Source organism: Bombina bombina, chromosome 2 (genome assembly GCF_027579735.1).
Source record: "Bombina bombina isolate aBomBom1 chromosome 2, aBomBom1.pri, whole genome shotgun sequence".
Taxonomy (NCBI): domain Eukaryota; kingdom Metazoa; phylum Chordata; class Amphibia; order Anura; family Bombinatoridae; genus Bombina; species Bombina bombina.
The window spans coordinates 568,860,067-568,880,422 of record NC_069500.1 but is presented as its reverse complement, the minus strand read 5'-3'; the positions used below and the strand labels follow the sequence as shown (position 1 = coordinate 568,880,422).

At 37.0% G+C, this 20,356-nt stretch overlaps 1 protein-coding gene across 1 annotated transcript in view; it reads right to left on the bottom strand.

The window, feature by feature from the left end:
• Positions 1-552: 552 nt before the first annotated feature.
• Positions 553-20,356, bottom strand: part of SLC28A3 (solute carrier family 28 member 3) — a 194,008-nt gene continuing 174,204 nt past the window's right edge. The window contains exons 14-18 of the mRNA XM_053700598.1: positions 19,090-19,287; positions 17,217-17,298; positions 16,457-16,555; positions 16,070-16,193; positions 553-921 (exon numbers count right to left, since the gene is read on the bottom strand). Of these exons, the coding sequence (XP_053556573.1) occupies positions 804-921; positions 16,070-16,193; positions 16,457-16,555; positions 17,217-17,298; positions 19,090-19,287 (621 nt within the window). The 3' untranslated portion in view covers positions 553-803. The remainder of the gene's footprint in view (positions 922-16,069; positions 16,194-16,456; positions 16,556-17,216; positions 17,299-19,089; positions 19,288-20,356) is intronic.

The following is a 20,356-nucleotide window of genomic DNA, read 5'->3' as shown; positions in this document are numbered from 1 at the left end:
CTTCATAGTAGTGTCTATTGCATGCAGTTATCTGAAAATTGGTGTACGCTGTCCCTTTAAATAATCTAAATGCTGTGGGGAAAAAAGCTAATATATACGACATTCTCTCAATATTTACTTTATTCTATTACACAGTATGGCTAATGGCATTTAATTAAAATTGATAACAGTTTGGCTTATACCCTTTTATACCAAATGAGGAAAAATAAAACTCTCTGTTACGTGTTGAAAATGAACACCTTCTAACAACTGTACAATGAAAAATGAACACAAAAATAAAAGACTATTTAGAAACAAAACAATAAACTGTGAATTGGGCCTTAATAGAAAACACTTTTTAAGACCTGGTTTAAAAGTGCAAGAAACATCCTGAGTTTAATTTAAATCTTTAATAATAGGAAACACCTCTTAAAGGGATATGAAACCCAAATTCATTCTCTTGTTATATTTATTTTAAAAAGCAGGAATGTAAGCTTAGGAGCCAGCCCATTTTTGGTTCAGCACCCTGGGTAGCGCTTGCTAAATGTAGCATCCAATCAGCAAGCATTACCCAGGGTGCTGAACCAAAAATGGACTGGCTCCTAAACTTACATTCATGCCTTTTCAAATAAGATACCAAGAGAATGAATATAAATTGATAATAAGAGTAAATGACAAAGTTTCTTAAATCACATGCCCTATCTGAATCGTTAAAGAAAAAAAATGGGTTTTTATATCCCTTTAATTTAGTGAAATTTTGTATGTCATCATTTTACTCCTGTTTCAGTTTTTCAAACACAATACTGGACAATCTACTAAGGCAATTAATTAAGCAAACTGCAATTAAAGGATGGTGAGTTCACCAACTGACAGCAACCAGTAAATGAATTCAGACTGTAGTTTGCACCAATGGTTAGATTTGATGGGCCTTCTATTACCACCCTAAAAGCAGAAGACACAAAATGAAGTTTTAGTATGCATCAGATATGTAAAATACTGTAAATGCACATATTAGTTTCCTGTCATATATCACAAAAAAATACATAAAGGAATTTAGTGCTGCAAATCATTTTTTTTTTGCAGGCAACCTAAGTAATATCTTTAAATACATCAGTAGTTTTAAATAATCTAAATACTAGACATTCTTAATTTAAAGATAGATTAATATATGTTTCTAACTTTCAAAAGGTATATATAACAAATTCAAATTTATTTTACTTTAGATAATAATATGCAAAATTATTTGAATATGTCTTTGAACACATAGCAATACTGTAAAATGATATATTTATATCTCTCCTGTGACAAATTGATATAATTGAAAATTAAATTCATGCAAGTAATAAAAACTTGATAGGGATAATTTAAACATTTCAACATTTCTGTATTTCGTCTGCAGTAATGTTTATAATGAGAAAACATTGAATTCAGAAAATGTAATTTCTTCCTACACAAATGTTGCCTGTGAACTGTTTTATATAAATGTTATATTAAATTAACTAAAAATTCTGATGTGGTCATTTACATTTAGGGCCAGATTACAAGTGGCCGGCTAACAAAATATTTAGCTATCGCGCTAACTGCGCTCAAAGTAAAGTTTTAACGTGGCTGGGTTAGTGGGCATATTACAAGTTGAAAGTAAAAAGTTAGTGTGAGCGAAAGTCCGATGGTAGTTATAAATATTTTATATTCCAATGTTATATTCTGCGTTCCAGCATATCTTGAGACCGGAAGTGACAGTCCGCAACTTTCTATAAGCATAGGTGTGGTTAAGAGAGACAATCACACTTCAACTTATACGTTTAGTTCTTATTTGTACTGTTGTCATGGCAACTGATCAAATCCAAAAAAGCCCATGTTCATTACGCACTAATATTTTATACACCTTTAAGTGATTCTTGCTCAAATCCAAAAAGCCCATGTTCTGTGGTTTGCCATCCGTTCTTGTAAAGTTCCCTGGCCAGGCCTTGAAGAATTCAAGCTTCTAATCTAGTCCTAATGTGTGTTACTAACCAGGAGTGCATTCAACTGTGTACAAATCCTATAAATACCTAGAAGGCAGATAAGGGGCTTTTTGTAGGGTTGAATACTATACATATGCCACCTTAGAGCCTGAAGGTGACTTGGGGCGGACGAGTAACTTCGCCTCCCCTTATCACCGGGTAGAGGGAATAGTTGAGGTCACTCGTACACTTGTATACATGTTCTGGACATTATAGATTAGAGCAGGGGTGCTAACAAATATGATATATGAGTATCATAATTCTTGGGTATATACTTTATGTGCCACATACCGGGGGTGCTTGTGGGGATACAAAGGCTGTGTGAGTTTAAGTGGTATACAGTGGATTTGGTACCGACTGTTTTTTCACTAGGGTAACCCTGTGAACAATACCATGACACATGAGACCGGACCAATGTACATGTACCCATGGTCACTCAGTTTATACACAAGTGTGTAAACCATCATGTTGCATTGAAAATAGATGAGCCTGAAGAGGATTTATAACAACAACTAATACGAACATTAACACTACTGTGGAATGTCAGGACTATGATACTATATTAAGCCAGTGTCATGTGGTTACCATTCAAATTGATTCTCTATAAATTAGTATGGGAAGTATTAGCTTGTCCTGGTGATTGCTTATTTAGGAGACAACATAGCCCAGATTATACTCTAGTCGAAGGGGATTTAACATGGAGCATATTGAGATTGTAAATGTATGCCTGCAGGATATACATTTAGGTGTTTTTGTTTAGAGTGTGTATACATGTAAATAATGCCAATTGTAGTACTGAGATGAGAGTGAGAGGTAAAACACCTCAGACTGATTCTGAAGTTTCACAGGGAGATTAGATAGGATTATTGAGCAAGGATCACTTAAAGGTGTATAAAATATTAGTACCTAATGAACATGGGCTTTTTTGGATTTGATCAGTTGCCATGACAACAGTACACATAAGATCTAAATGTATAAGTTGAAGTGTAATCGTCTCTCTTAACCACACCTATGCTTATAGAAAGTTACGGATAGTGACTTTCGGTCTCACGATATGCTGGAACGCAGGATTGCGTTCCAAACACTGATTGTTTGGCGCCACAAGAGTAGGAGGGGGTGTGTATATCACTTAATTTTATGCTTTATAAATATGCTGTGTCTTCACATGTTTTGTTGTTTTGATGAAGGGGATGTACAAAAGGGCCTTTTGTAGGCATTGTTAAACAGCTCTTTTGCTTAAAAATAAAATACCAATTACCCCCTAACAATAAAACCCCCCACCCAACCAACCCCCCAAAATAAAAAACCTAACACTAAAAAACCTAAACTACCCATTGCCCCTAAAGGAGCATTTGTATGGGCATTGCCCTTAAAAGGGCATTCATATCTTTTTCTGCTCTAAAAAGGGCAATCAGCTCTTTTACTGCCCTTAAAAGGGCAATCAGCTCTTTTACAGCCATTAAATCCCTAATCTTAAAAATAAAAAAATAATATAAAAAAAAAAAAATCCTAAAACTAAGCCCCAAATAGGTACTCACTATTCATGAAGTCTGGCGGAGAAGGTCTTCTTCCAGGCGGCTTCATCATCTTCTATCTACATCCTGTGCGAAGGTGGCGAGGAGCAGAGGTGCGGCGCGGTCATCCCTGATGTACGGATATGAGCAGCGGTTCTCAGAGGTAGCAATCCTCAGCGGTGTGGAGGATCCTATTCATCCGATCTCCGAAATACACAAAAAATTGAATGGAAGGTACCACAATCAATTTGGGGTACCTTGCATTCCTATTGACTGAAATTTTTAAATCAGCCAATAGGATTAGAGCTTCTGAAATCCTATTGGCTGTTCAAATCAGCCAATAAGATTTCAGTAGCTCTCATCCTATTGGCTGATTTCAAAATTTCAGCCAATAGCAATGCAAGGTACCCCAATAAATATGGGGTACCTTGCATTCAATCTTCAGTGTGCAATGGACGATCGCATGAAGAGGAGCCTCCACTCCGCTGAGGACAACCGCCACTGAAGACTGCCACTGAAAACCACCGATGAGGACCACCGCTGAGGATTCGTGCATCGGGGAAGTCAGCTCCGCACCTCTGCTCTGCGTCGCCTTGGCTCAGAATGAATATAGAAGAGGATGGAGCCGTCTGGAAGAAGACCTTCTCCTCGGACTTCAGGAACGGTAAATACCTATTTGGGGCATAGTTTTAGGATTTTCTTTTTTATGATTAGGGATTTAATGGGCTGTAAAAGAGCCGAGTGCTCTTTAAAGGGCAGTAAAGGAGCTGAATGCCCATACAAATTTAGGGGCAATGGGAAGTTTAGGTTTTTTTAGTGTTATTTTTTTTTATTTTGGGGGGTTTGGTGGGGGGGGGATTATACTATTAGGGGGGGCTTAATATTTTTTAAAACCTAAAAGAGCTGTTTAACTTAGGGCAATGCCCTACAAAAGGCCCCTTTAAGGGCTATTGGTAGTTTAGTTCAGATTAGGGGGTGTTTTTATTTTGGGGGGCTTTTTTATTTTCATAGGGATTAGGTTTAAAAAAAATTATTTTTGATAATTTTGTTTATTTTTTTCTGTAATGTTAGACTTTTTATTTTTTTTAATGTTAGATTAATTATTTTTTTAATGTTAGATTAATTATTTGTAATTTAATTTTAGGATTTTTATTTTAAGAGTAATTTAGTAGTAATTGGGGTTAATTTAGGGGAGGGGGTTAGGTTAGGGGGCTTAGTAATTAAATTAGTTATTTGCTATATTAGTTATGATTATGGGTTTATATAGATTTGGACCTTACTACTACTATTGTGAACCTAACTATGGTGGATATTGCTAAAGATCCTTTTTCTGTATGTATCTCAATGTAAAACTTTATTCTATGTATTTTTAGTATTGTTAACTATGTGGCAAAAGCTAATGCACAACATTGTATCATATGGTTTTTTAACATATTGTTTGCAAGTATGTTGCAAACAGCTAATCGAGCAATTAATGATGTAGGTATGTTTACACGCCCATTTTGTTTAAATATTTTGTCAGTTAGAAGGTGCTTTATGCCTGAGGAAACAGCCAAGGTTAAGGTTGAGAAACGCGTTGCATTAACCCATGCTTGTTATTGCTTTTAAATTGTTGTGATGTCCTGTTTTATGCAGGAACTTATGCAGTGTTTTTAAGCTAATGGTTTGTTGCTCTTTTAATGAATAAAACAGGCAGTATGGTTTGAACTACCTGTTAAATCACTGGTGAGACTTTTACTGAAAGAAAACTTCGTAGATGCCAAGCAGAAGCAAGGAATACTTGAGTAGAAACAATTGTTGCAATATAGGTAAGGAACATAAAGCAATCAGTTCAGAGATATGATAGAGTAAATGTGTATTTAGTTACACTTAGTAAAACATCAGTAGTTGTATCCTTATTGTAACAATTCTTCAGGAATGACTTCACGCACTCACACAATCATACATAAAATATATACAGCACAGTCAGATTATGGTAGTAACCGGTAGATTTAGCATGGTAATGCGGATGCTTTCCAGAGAGTGACAAGGTAAGAACGGATCCTTTGTAAATGGATTAAATATTACCTTAGGTTTGAGGAGAACGGTTTTACCTCTGTGACCGGTATACTGCGTTGGTGTGAGTGCGGCTTCCGGGACGCTGCAAGTAGATCCGGCGGCTCCTTGATCCGGTTTGATGAAATAATAGGATTCCGGTAGAATTGGAGAAATAATGAAATACTTTTGAAAGTAAAGTGTACAGCAAAAGATCCTCACTTACTACTGCTGTTTCAGAGAGAAAGAATCAATGAAGCAAGTTAGGAAATATCAAAAAGTAGAATCACAGCATGAGGGATGCGATCAAATAAGCTCCAAAGAGAAAACAATTTTCAGGCAAGGAATGATGGTTCAGGTGTGCTTGATATAGGGTGGAGGAAAGGTAGGCGGGATATACCTTAAAGGTATATCACACACTCCCCCCGCTAAGGGGTCCCCCAATTGACGAGAGGGATGGCTTCAAAGGATACCTGCGATGAAAGGATCTAATCAGACGGGGAGCAGAAATGTCAGTGCTACGATGCCAAGAATTGTCCTCAGGACCAAAACCTTTCCATTGTAACAAGTACTCTAGGTGACGATTCTTAATCCTAGAATCTAGAATACGGTCCACCTCAAATTCGTCGTGGTCATCTATTTGTAACGCAGTTGGAGTCTGAAGACTGGTTTGTACAGTAGAATTATAAGGTTTTATCAGAGACACATGTATAGTGGGATGAATCCTATAAGCTGCAGGAAGAGTTAAACATACCGTCATAGGGTTCAAAATTTTATTGATTACAAAAGGTCCAATGTATTGGTTCGCCAATTTCTTAGAGGGTACATGTAGTTTTAGATTCTTTACAGATAATAACACTTTGTCACCCACTTTATAGACTGGACTGGGTCTGTGACGTTTATCATAATAAGCTTTCTGATAATTCTTTGCATCAGATAAATGTTTTTTGACTAGGGCTAGTCTTGCTTCAAGTTGTAAAGAATAGTCTTTAGCAGCTGGTGAGTTTACGTCAGTTTTAGATAGTGTCAAAGTTGTCGGATGATAGCCATAGGTTACATAGAACGGTGTCATTTTTGTTGAGGATGATACCGAATTGTTGTAAGAGAATTCCGCCATTGATAAATAATCTATCCAATCATCCTGCAAATGGGAAATGTAACAACGAAGATATTGTTCTAATGTTTGATTTAGTTTCTCAGTCATCCTATTGGTTTGGGGATGGAAGGCTGTTGAATATCTTGGTGTGATTTTTAACAATTTGCATAATGATCTCCAAAAGGATGAGGTGAATTGTGTACCTCTATCTGTTATTATATCAGTGGGTAGTCCGTGGAGTTTCACTATGTGGTTAAGGAAAACATTTGCTGTAGTAAAAGCTGAGGGTAACCTTTTTAGGGGTATAAAATGTCCCAATTTTGTTAGATGATCTATGACAACTAATATAGTGTTAAAGTTCCTTGATTTTGGTAGCTCTACAATAAAGTCCATCGAGATCATGGACCAGGGTTTATCCGGAACTGGCAATGGGGTCAACAATCCGATGGGCCCTTTATGATCTATTTTATTTCTAGCACAAGTGTCACAGGAATTGACATAATCTTGGATGGTTTGATTCATTTTGGGCCACCAAAAGTTTCTTCTTGTTTTTTCAATGGTTTTTTGTATTCCAGTATGACCGGATAAAGGTTCATCATGAGTGTGTTTCAATATTTGTTTTCTTAATGAACAGGGTATATACAATTGATCTTTATGGTTTATTAAACCAGTATTTAGGTTTTTGTGACAGGATTTAGGTGTATTGGTTTCTTTTTCTTGTGCCCTTTTAATCTCTTCCTCTAAAGGTGTTAGGACTCCAATAAATTTTTCGATTGGTACGATTGGAGTCAGGGTCTCTTGAGGTGTCATTTCCTGTACTCTGGATAATGCATCAGCCTTGGTATTCAGGCTTCCTGGTCGATAAGTGATCAAGAAATTGAACCTATCTAAGAATAATGACCACCTTACTTGTCTGGAAGTTAGAGTTTTGCTTTTCTTCAAATATTCCAGATTCTTATGATCTGTGAAGATTTTAAATGGTTTTTGTGTACCTTCCAGTAAGTGCCTCCATTGTTCAAGGGATTCTTTGATAGCAAGGAGTTCTTTATCTCCTATACTATAATTATTTTCTGCAGGTGTGAATCTTCTTGAATAATAAGCTACAGGAAATAATTCTGATTTGTTGTCTACTTGTTGAGATAGAACTGCTCCTATACCTGAACTTGAGGCGTCTACCTCTAACACATATTGTAGCTTAGGATCTGGCATGTGTAAAATGGGGGCTTTGGAGAATTGCCCCTTTAAGTAGTCAAAAGCTAATTGGGCCTGTTCGGTCCATTTATATCTTTGTTTCTTACTAGTCAACTGAGTTAAGGGCTTTACTATATCAGAAAAGTTTTTTATAAACTTTCGATAGTAATTGGCAAAGCCAATAAAACGTTGTAGGGCACAAACCGATTTTGGTGTGGGCCATTCTAGTACAGATGAAACTTTATCTGGATCCATTTGGATCCTGTTAGGAGTTATTATGTATCCCAGGAATTTGATTTTGTTCACATGAAATAAACACTTTTCATGTTTGGCATATAACTTGTGTTCCTTCAAGCGCATTAAGACCCAACGTACATGTCTTTCGTGTTCCTGTTCTGTATTGGAATAAATTAGAATGTCATCTAGATACACTATAACACAGATATCCATTAGATCTCGGAAGATTTCATTAATAAAGTGTTGGAAAGTAGCTGGGGCATTGCTCAATCCAAAAGGCATGACGTTATATTGATATAACCCATATCGAGTCCGAAAAGCGGTCTTCCATTCGTCACCTTTCTTCATTCTGATAAGGTTATATGCCCCTTTTAAATCTAGTTTAGTAAATATTTGTGCTCCTTTTAACCGTTCTATTATCTCTGGTATTAGTGGTAATGGATACCTGTTCTTTATGGTTATGGAGTTTAAAGCCCTGTAATCAATTATAGGCCTTAGAGTGCCATCTTTGTTTTTTACCAAAAACATGCCTGCTGCAGCTGGGGATGTAGAGTGGGATATGAATCCCTTTCTCAGGTTGTCATCCAAATAGGACCTTAAATACACTAACTCATCTTGTGATAAAGGATAGATCTTCCCATGTGGTATTGGTGACCCTGGAATTATATCTATAGGGCAATCAAAGCTTCTGTGGGGTGGTAAATTCTCTGCTTCTTTCAAATTGAAGACCTCTGCCAAATCCTGATATATCCCTGGTATCCCTGTCTCAGATGATGTTAAAATACTATGAGGGTAACAGGTGTTTAGACAATATGTTGAGTCTAGTGTAAATTTTGAATATTCCCAATCTATTTTGGGATTATGTTTTTGCAACCAACTATATCCTAAAATGATAGTATGCAATGATATGGGGATCACATCAAATGTAATATATTCTGTGTGCCCATTGTTTATCATTATAAGCAAAGGTATTGTCTGGTGTGTAATGGGTCCCTTATTTATTAAAGTACCATCAATTGATTTAACAAACACAGGGTTCTGCTTGCACACCAGAGGAATTTTATTATTTACAATATATACAGAATCAATGTAGTTCCCAGATGCACCTGAGTCAATCAATGCCTTGGAGTGTATATTTTCCTGATCCCACTGCAAAGAGAGAGGTAAAGTCAATTGCATTGTATCTGAGATATGATATATGTTTTTATAACCGGTTTTCTTACCCTTCTTTTGTCTTTGTAATGAAGGACAGCTTGAGACAGTGTGTTCCTTTTGTCCACAGTATAAACACAAGTTTTCTAACCTTCTTCTTATTTTTTCCTCATTACTTAGTGGCCCCTTGATAGTGCCTATCTCCATAGGGGTTACACTACCTTGATATTTCTCAGATGTTGTAGGATAAGTGACCTGACGTCTGGGTATTGTGTCTGAAGTGGATCTCTCTGCTCGCCGTTCCCTGAGTCTTCTATCTATGGATGTGCTTAATTTAATAAGTGCTGGAAGAGAATCAGGCATTTCCTGGCGAGACAGTTCATCCTTAAGGTTTTCAGATAGGCCCAGCCTAAACTGATTCTTAAGGCTAACTTGGTTCCATAGTGAGTCTGTTGCCCACATTTGAAATTCAGTTGTGTACTCCTCCACCGTGCGCTTACCCTGTTTGAGTGCGCGTAGTTTAGAGTCTGCAGTTATTTGCGTATCTGTATCTTCATATAGATTAGACATAGCTTGAAAGAAATCCTGTAGTGAATCCAAAATTGGGTCATTATTTTCATAAAACCTGTTAGCCCAGGTTCTGGGCTCTCCCTGTAGAAATGAAATAGTGGTGCAAACCCTGATGCGGTCTGAATAATATGTGCGGGGTCTCATGGTAAAAAGAAGTTTACAAGCAGTCTTGAAATCTCTGAATTCATGTCTTTTACCAGTGAAAGGTTGAGGGTATTGAATATGGGGTTCAGGTACATCAGTACTTTTGTGAGACATATATTCTTTAACAATAGCTTTTAATGCAGTATTATCTGCTTGTACTTCTGTTAAGCCTTGTGCAAGATAATCTAATTTTCTTTGTATGTTAGAGAACTCAGTTTTAATTTCATTTGCATCCATAATAACAAAGTTTTGTTTACCAGTAACAAACCCTTAGAACACTGTGGCCTGAAAATTATGTGATGTCCTGTTTTATGCAGGAACTTATGCAGTGTTTTTAAGCTAAGGGTTTGTTGCTCTTTTAATGAATAAAACAGGCAGTATGGTTTGAACTACCTGTTAAATCACTGGTGAGACTTTTACTGAAAGAAAACTTCGTAGATGCCAAGCAGAAGCAAGGAATACTTGAGTAGAAACAATTGTTGCAATATAGGTAAGGAACATAAAGCAATCAGTTCAGAGATATGATAGAGTAAATGTGTATTTAGTTACACTTAGTAAAACATCAGTAGTTGTATCCTTATTGTAACAATTCTTCAGGAATGACTTCACGCACTCACACAATCATACATAAAATATATACAGCACAGTCAGATTATGGTAGTAACCGGTAGATTTAGCATGGTAATGCGGATGCTTTCCAGAGAGTGACAAGGTAAGAACGGATCCTTTGTAAATGGATTAAATATTACCTTAGGTTTGAGGAGAACGGTTTTACCTCTGTGACCGTTATACTGCGTTGGTGTGAGTGCGGCTTCCGGGACGCTGCAAGTAGATCCGGCGGCTCCTTGATCCGGTTTGATGAAATAATAGGATTCCGGTAGAATTGGAGAAATAATGAAATACTTTTGAAAGTAAAGTGTACAGCAAAAGATCCTCACTTACTACTGCTGTTTCAGAGAGAAAGAATCAATGAAGCAAGTTAGGAAATATCAAAAAGTAGAATCACAGCATGAGGGATGCGATCAAATAAGCTCCAAAGAGAAAACAATTTTCAGGCAAGGAATGATGGTTCAGGTGTGCTTGATATAGGGTGGAGGAAAGGTAGGCGGGATATACCTTAAAGGTATATCACAATTGTTTTTAATAAACTAACTTGCTTTATACAACCTATGGTTTTCACCTTCTTTTTTTAGCAGCAACATTTCTGCCTTTGACAAATTCTATCTATATATCACTCACTGAATGTGGTGATATTATCCTGCACATTGCATACGTGACCTGGAGAGAGTTAGCCGGTACACCTCTAAGTTACCAGCCTGCTTCATCTGACAAGTTTGTGAAGACACTATCCATAGACGGTCAGCCGGTACATCCAAAGTTACCAGCCCGCCCCTACTAGTACATTAGTATACTCTGGCTAAATGTGAGTTTCCGTTTGGCTCTTTCATCTAAATGTCCTTTTTTTTATAAACTTTACACAATGAGGCCTACTTATGGGGCCGTCAACTTTCTTGCATTCAACGGCACCAATACACTTGCCTGACATCGCCTAACTTCGCTGCCGCGGACCTGAATACGTTCTCAATATTTAACAAAAAAGCTGACAAAAAGCTGTGCACCAAGTACGGGGTGATGAGCAGCGGACTGTTGTTAACTAACAGTCATCAATCTCGCTGCTATTCGGCTTTTTCCCAGCTTTATTTGTATACTGTCACTAAACACAGCCACTATACTAAACTGTTTAACCCCTATCCCGGTGCTCCCGGACCCTGCCACAACTAAATAAAGTTATTAACCCCTATCCCGCCGCCACTCTTATAAAGTTATTAACCCCTATTCCTCCACTCTCGGAGCCCACTGCCACCTACATTATGTTAATACCCCCTAATCTGCCACCCCCTATACCACCGCCACCTACATTATGTTATTAACCCATAATCTGCTGCCCCCTACACCGCCGCCACTCTAATAAAGTTATTAACCCCTATTCCTCCGCTCCGGAGCCCACCGCCACCTACATTATGTTAATACCCCCTAATCTGCCACCCCTATACCACCGCCACCTACATTATGTTATTAACCCCTAATCTGCTGCCCCTACACTGCCGCTACTCTAATAAAGTTATAAACCCCTATTCCTCCGCTCCGGAGCCCACCGCCACCTACATTATGTTAATACCCCCTAATCTGCCACCCCCTATACTGCCGCCACCTACATTATGTTATTAACCCCTAATCTGCTGCCCCTACACTGCTGCCAATCTCATAAAGTTATTAAACCCTATCCAGCCGCTCCCGGACCCCGCCACAACTAAATAAGGTTATTAACCCCTATCCTGCCGCTCCCGGAGCCCACTGCAACTAAATAAATGTATTAACCCCTAAACTGCCAGCCCCCCACATCGCCATAAAGTAAATTTACCTATTAACCCCTAAACCTAACAACCCGCCAACTATATATTAAATATTAACTCATCCCTATCTTATATTACATTTAAACTTACCTTTAGATTTAAATTAAACTATATTAAACCAATAATTAACCTATTCTAACTATTATAATAAAATTGCATTAAACTATCTTAAATTAATAATTAATCTAACCTAACTTTTATACTAAAATTACATAAAACTACAAATTAAAATAACTATATTATATATTTAAACACCTAACCCTACTCAAATAATTTAAATCTACACTAAAAAATTACAAAGTTACCAAAAACTAACAACTAAGTTACAAAAAATAACAAACACTAAGTTACAAAAAATAACAAACACTAAGTTATACAAAAAAATAAACACTAAGTTACAAAAAATAAAAAATAAATTATCAAAGCTTTAATCTAATTACACCAAATCTAAGGGCCCTATGAAATTAAAAAAGCCCCCCTAAAATGAAAAAAACCCTAGCCTACAATAAACTACCAATAGCCCTTAAAAGGGCCTTTTGCGGGGCATTGCCCCAAAGTATTCAGCTCTTTTACCTGTAAAAAAAATACAAATACCCCCCAACAGTAAAACCCACCACCCACACAACCAACCCCCCAAATAAAAAGCTAACTAGAAAAAACTGAGCTCTCCATTGCCCTGAAAAGGGCATTTGGATGGACATTGCCCTTAAAAGGGCATTTAGCTCTATTGCACGCCCAAGTCCTTATCTAAAACTAAAACCCACCCAATAAACCCTTAAAAAATCCTAACACTAACCCCAGAAGATTTACTTACAGTTTTGAAGATCCGACATCCATCCTCCAAGAAGCCGGGAGAAGTTCTTAACGAAGTGGCCGAAGTCTTCATCCAAGCCGAAGAAGTCTTCATCCAGACGGCATCTTCTATCTTCATCCATTTGGCGCAGAGCGGCTCCATCTTCAAGACATCTGACGCGGGGCATCCTCTTCTTTCCGGCTACTACCGTCGAATGAAGGTTCCTTTAAATGACGTCATCCAAGATGGCGTCCCTTAGATTCTGATTGGCTGATAGAATTATATCAGCCAATCAGAATTAAGGTTGAAAAAATCCTATTGGCTGTTGAAATCAACCAATAGGATTGAGATTTCATCCTATTGGCTGATCCAATCAGCCAATAGAATGCGAGCTCAATCCTATTGGCTGATTGGATCAGCCAATAGGATGAAAGCTCAATCCTATTGGCTGATTGCAACAGCCAATAGGATTTTTTAAACCTTAATTCCGATTGGCTGATAGAATTCTATCAGCCAATCGGAATCTAAGGGACGCCATCTTGGATGACGTCATTTAAAGGAACCTTCATTCATCGGTAGTCGTCGGAAAGAAGAGGATTCTCCGTGTCGGAAGTCTTGAAGATGGAGCCGCTCAGCGTCGGATGGATGAAGATAGAAGATGCCGTCTGGATGGAGACTTCTGCGGGCTTGGATGAACACTTTGGCCGCTTCGTTGAGGACTTCTCCCGGCTTCTTGGAGGATGGATGTCGGATCTTCAAAACTGTGAATCTTCGGGGGGTTAGTGTTAGGATTTTTTAAGGGTTTATTGGGTGGGTTTTAGTTTTAGATTAGGACTTGGGCGGCAATAGAGCTAAATGTCCTTTTAAGGGCAATGCCCATCCAAGTGCCCTTTTCAGGGCAATGGGGATCTTAGGTTTTTTTAGTTAGGCTTTTTATTTGGGGGGTTGGTTGTGTGGGTGGTGGGTTTTATTGTTGGGGGATATTTGTATTTTTTATTTCAGGTAAAAGAGCTGATTACTTTGGGGCAATGCCCCGCAAATGGCCCTTTTAAGGGCTATTGGTAGTTCATTGTAGGCTAGGGTTTTTTTTAATTTTGGGCCCTTAGATTAGGTGTAATTACTTTAAAGCTTTGATAATTTCTTTTTTATTTTTTGTAACTTAGTTGTTAGTTTTTGGTAACTTAGTAATTTTTTAGTGTAGATTTAAATTATTTGGGTAGGGTTAGGTTTTTAAATATATAATATAGTTAATTTAATTTTTAGTTTTATGTAATTTTAGTATAAAAGTTAGGTTAGATTAATTATTAATTTAAGATAGTTTAATGTAATTTTATTATAATAGAATAGGTTAATTATTAGTTTAATATAGTTTAATTTAAATCTAAAGGTAAGTTTAAATTTATTATAATATAGGGATGAGTTAATATTTAATATAAAGTTAGCAGGTTGTTAGGTTTAGGGGTTAATAGGTTAATTTAGTTTATGGCGATGTAGGGGGCTGGCGGTTAAGGGGTTAATGCATTTATTTAGTTGCGGTGGGCTCCGGGAGCGGCAGGATAGGGGTTAATAACATTATGTAGGTGGCGGCGGTGTAGGGAGCGGCGGGATAGTGGTTAATAAGTATAATGTATGTGGCAGTGGTGTAGGGGGCGGCAGATTAGGGGTTAATAAGTATAATGTAGGTGGTGGTGGTGTAGGGGGCGGCGGGATAGGGGTTAATAAGTATAATGTAGGTGGCGGCGGTGTTTGGGCGGCATATTAGGGGTAAATAAGTATAATGTAGGTGGCGGCAGTGTAGGGGGCGGCAGATTAGGGGTGTTTAGACTCGGGGTATATGTTAGGGTGTTAGGTGTAAACATAACTTTTATTCTCCCATTAGGAATCAATGGGTTATCGGGCAGCAGCGAATATAAGCTTTCGCTGCTTTCAGACTGCCATTGATTCCTATGGCATCCGCCGCCTCCAGGGCGGCGGATTGAAAACCAGGTACGCTGGGCCGGAATAGTGGCGAGCGTACCAGGTAGATTTTTGATAACTAGCAAAAGTAGTCAGATAGTGCCAAATTTGCATTCGGAACATCTGTAGTGACATAAGCATCGATCTGTGTCGGACTGAGACCGGTGGATCGTATGTTACATCACAAAATTCTACTTTTGCCAGTCTGTAGCCTTTGATAAATAAGGGGAATCAAGCTCTCCACAATTAGGCTGCGGAATTCCACCGTATTTACGGTTGACGGCTTGATAAATAGGCCCCAATGTCTTAAGTTCCGCTAATACTTTGGGCGCAAATTTTGTTTGCGCAAAAGTACAATTGGTTACTTTGAACTTGTAATATGCAGGTTAGAGCGGTCGTTATATTGCTTATCGTGTCCCACGCAAATATTAGTGCGCCACTTGTAATCTAGCCCATGTATTCAACTGAGCATTATATTAATAAAATCATTTTTGCAATGTTTTTCAAAAAATGTATTTCAAATATGCATAAAACATTGAAAAATAAGATATTTTGTAGCAAGCATTTAAATGTATTGTATAAGTGATTATAAGGAGAAACAGAAAATACATTGCAAAAGTCAAAAAATGTATCACATTATTTATAACCCATAAACATGAACTCTATTTAGCGCTGTGGCAATATTCATTAAAGGTATAGGTTTCACCATAATAATGTCGGCCGTCATAACGCTTCTCTGGTAAAATAGACTTGTATTATCAAGTTGCGCGCTAATGTTAGCACAGTCCAGCAATATTGCTTATTGTGTCCAGCGCTATCATTAGCGCGCAACTTGTAATCTGTCCCTTAATATTTTCATAGAATTACAAATATGACTAAGTGGAAACAAAGAAGAAAATTGAGTTTTAAAATTATAACACCATTTAACTCTATAGCTACTACAGTTTCCCACTGACTTTGCAGATGATATGATGATGATACCTTACCATTTATAGAGGGATAGGCAGCAGTTGACAAGTTCTGTTGAGTTATCTGGCAAACTTGAATTCAAGAATGATGTGTCTAATATAGTGCGACATGTCTGTTGTGTGGCTGGTGGAGTTAATATTCCTGTAAATGGCATCAAAAACATTGTAAAAAGAATGGGAAAAAAAACACAATGGAAAGAGAAAAAAGCAGACAAAAAAGTAATGAAATAATAATGAACATTGGCTCGGACTATACAGAATCCTGGGATATTAATTAATTGATACTTTGCATACTGCTACTGGGTGGCAAGACCCAATAAAAAGCATCACTTGGCCTAACACTGTGTAATTTGAAGAACTCTGCCTTATGGTACATAAATGTATCTGTAATCAATGGAAGATTACCTGCAATACAGGCTGTCATGAAGCATGCCACAGTACCCGCGATCATTGCTCTGATGGCACCTCCTGCAATGTCACCCTTTCTGCTTGGGGCCATTGATGCTATAACAAGAAGGAGGAACATTTTTTGAGTGCATTGTTGTAAGCCAATAAACATAGATATCAATAAAGTATGACTATTGAGAAAAAAAGACTAAGTAAATTAGCCATGGGCATTCGTTAGCTGCCGAAAGTGGAAGTAGGTGGCCCCTTGTTGACTTTGGCTCTTTTTGGAGACAGATATATGCTTGTGAAAAATCCCCACACTAAGATCTGGATTTATGCTTGTGTGATCTTTCACAAGAATAAATCTAGAGTCGGAATCAACGAGGGGCCGCCTATTTCCACATTCATATTCATGTCTAAGTAAATTTTGATGAATAAATATATTTATAAAGATGTGTCTTCTTTTTTTATGATCGAGATACAATTTCATTCTATTAAACCTGGCATTGGCTGTGTTCCCTCTTGTAAAGGTCCAATTCTAGGGTCTCATTAATTTTGAAGCATGTTTGTAATGAATACAAATAAAATAAAAAATGTTTAAGATGAAAAAAAAATCACAAAATTCCTTTATTTGTTGTCAAGGAAAATTTTTAGTTTTTGGTAGATACTTAGATTCTACTTATTTGCTTCATGGTTTATGTATTTCCAGTGCGCTCCAGTTTTTTTAATGTTTGTTCAATGCATATAACTTCTGTAGGATAACGCTGTTAATGCTTACTTAAACCTCCAATTGTAATTCCAAGTGAGCCAAAATTTGCAAATCCACACAAGGCATATGTTGCAAGGATTTCAGACCGAATCTATAAATATAAAAATAATAATATTAGCAATTTATTTTACTGAATTAAAAGTTAAAATACTTTATAAGAAAGCACATGGCTTTACAAGTATGGTACATTGTATAAGGTTTTATATGTTTGATGGTGTCAATTTTCTACTACATATTCGTGCCTTTTTAATTTTAAATCAATGACGTCTTCCTTTATTCATCTCCTTGCTCCGTGTAGACCACTGGACATGTGAACAAGGAAGGAGCTTGTATTTTAGGACAGCTGGCACGTTTGAGTTTGCTTCAATAATGAATACAAATAACGAGCATAGAAACCCCAACACCCACTTAGCACTGCAACTGCTTGTAGGATTTACATTGTGTGCAAAAAAATTAAAGGGCCAGTAAACCTAGCAAATAATGTTATATAATTCGGCACATAGCTTAGCGCCAGATTTCTGAGGTGATGGGTTAAATAGATATCTCGTAAAGAAAACAGAACGCCGCTCCTGGCTCTACTGAGCGGGTCTGTTTTCTTCTCCTAAGTGCATCTGGGCACGCTGTCTAATCACAGCCAGCCCGATTGCGCTATTAAAATCAATGTAACTCACTCCCGCTACCAGACCAGAGCAGGAGCGAGCTACATTGAGTTTAATAGAGTTATTGTGCCCGCTGTGACTAGACAGCGTGCCCGAGATGCGCTTAGCAGAAGAAAACAGACCTGCTCAGTAGAGCCAGGAGTGGCGTTCAGTTTTCTTTGCGAGATATCTATTTAACCCTTCACTTTAAAAATCTGGTGCTAAGCTACTGTTATATAATTCAGTACTATGTGCAGAATTATATAACCTAATTTGCTAGGTTTACTGGCCCATTAAGGAAAGGCTGTTACTGAAAAAAATCATTTTTATTTTTCTATTATTAACATATTTTTTTTTAATACAAGGCTATATCAATAGCCATTAAAGGTACACGGAAGTAAAAATAAACCTCTATTAATCAATTTAAAAACAGATTTCCGGTTTACTTTTAATATTCTCTTTGTTTTCTTTATTGACTCTTATCTCATTTCCACAAGAATAATCTGAGCATTTGTTTGTAACAAAGTTATTCAAGCAACCTGTAGAGGGAGTTTCAGCCACTTTATGGTAAACTAAGCTGACTTGATTGTTTGAACACCAAATCTATCTTTGGATAGGAGGCCTGAGGCACCCAGTGTGTGTAGGCAGCGGTAAGTGAAGGCAGAGCTGTGAGTATATTCCCTACTGACACTCAGCACTTCCTGGTTGCTTGTATAACATTGCTACAAACACAGTTGCCATATAGTGTCCCAGCCAAGTGCACGCTCCTGAGCATACCTTAAGGTGTTCTCATGGAAAGGAGCTAATTTTCAGTAAATGAGGCCAGACAAAAGAAAGAAGTACATTTGGTCATAGAAGTAAATTGATTTTCTTCATGACTTCCATTTCTATTTAAAGATTGCATTGTAAAAGATCTACATATAGAAAAAATCTTTTATAAGCACTGTAATGGCTACCTCTAAAACTGCCTCTAGAACATAATTTATTCTATCTTCTCGGTGCTGTTACCAAATAAGGATGAAGCAGTCACTGTGCAGCATGTTGCATTGCTAAATCCTGTGGTCCATATCCCAACTTCTATGAGTCAGTTAAAAATTAAAAATGGATACAAAAATGAATAAAACTATTTTGCATGATTTAACATTTTATGGGGATATAATATTGATGGCCTTTTAATGCTAAACAGAAACATTGTATATACTATGATGTGATATGAAAACTCATACATTGATTACATTACTTACTGACATATACTGTTTTATTCCATCAATATACAAAGGTCCATCTTCTTTCCTCTTTGTTATCAATCCAGCAAGGTACTCATAAGCCACAAACTCATTGAAAAATGTCTTGTAACCTATTAGTTTTCCAACTATAAAGCTGTCTTCCCAGTCCACACCCATCATGAAAGAAAAGGGCATGAAGATATAAGAGCATATTACCTAGACAAGACAGAAAGATCCTTGTTAGTATAAGAAAATAGTGACAATTCTCTTTTATGTCAATTATTCCAGTAGCTGAAAACGATGGCTGTAAGGCTCTGCCATGTAATTTGTTGCTCACTAGGCAGCTCAACTGTAATTAACATAGTAGATGAGGTTGAAAAAACACAGAAGCCCATCGAGTTCAACCTATGCAAATCTAATATACTTACAAAAAAGCTCCAGTTGAGATTAAATTAATCCCATTAAAAACGGTGACCCATTAAGCACAAGCAATCATATCCCCGAATTCTGTTTTTAACCAGAAATTTATCTAAAATATTTTTAAATGTATCTAAGGTATTGGCATTTACTACCTCCTTTGGTAATGAGTTCCACAATTTTTTTGCACTTAAATTAAAAAACTTTTCTGTTGCAGAAGATTAAATCTCCTTTCCTTGTATACTAAACAAAACAAAATCAAAGTCTGTTTTGCATTGGAAGGTAAACAAAAGATGCATTGTCAATGAACCAGGGCATAGTTTTGAAATTAAAGGGACAGTATACTGTAAAATTGTTTATGCCTCAATGTGTTTCCAAATACTTTTTTTTACCAATTGCAGACATGTACATATACATGCTTCTTTATCTTATATCTGTACGTAAACCAAAGATCAACACTTGGAAAGAACAATATAAAATTAACATTTTATTACCTTATCTCTTATATACCCCACTGGGTTATTCCTTCTGCTGGCTGTGTTTACACAGCTTATCTAAAGCTTGGACCTAAGGCCAGAATCTTTCAGAATAGGTGGGGATACCACAGGCTAAATAAAGTATTTGAAATGCCAATATAAGGTTAATGGAAATAGTTATAACAATTTAATACACTACAGCAGGTAAAGTGGATCATTGGGAAAAAAATTAGGATTCATGTTTGGGTGTCACATAGAGTTATGAGTGAGGATGAAAAAAGCTACGTTGCTTGTATTTTCTTTGGGCATAATCTTTTTTAATTTAAAATATTTTATTAGAATGCACTGTGTATTACTCTCTATATATAATTCTTAGTGTGTGGAATTGCATT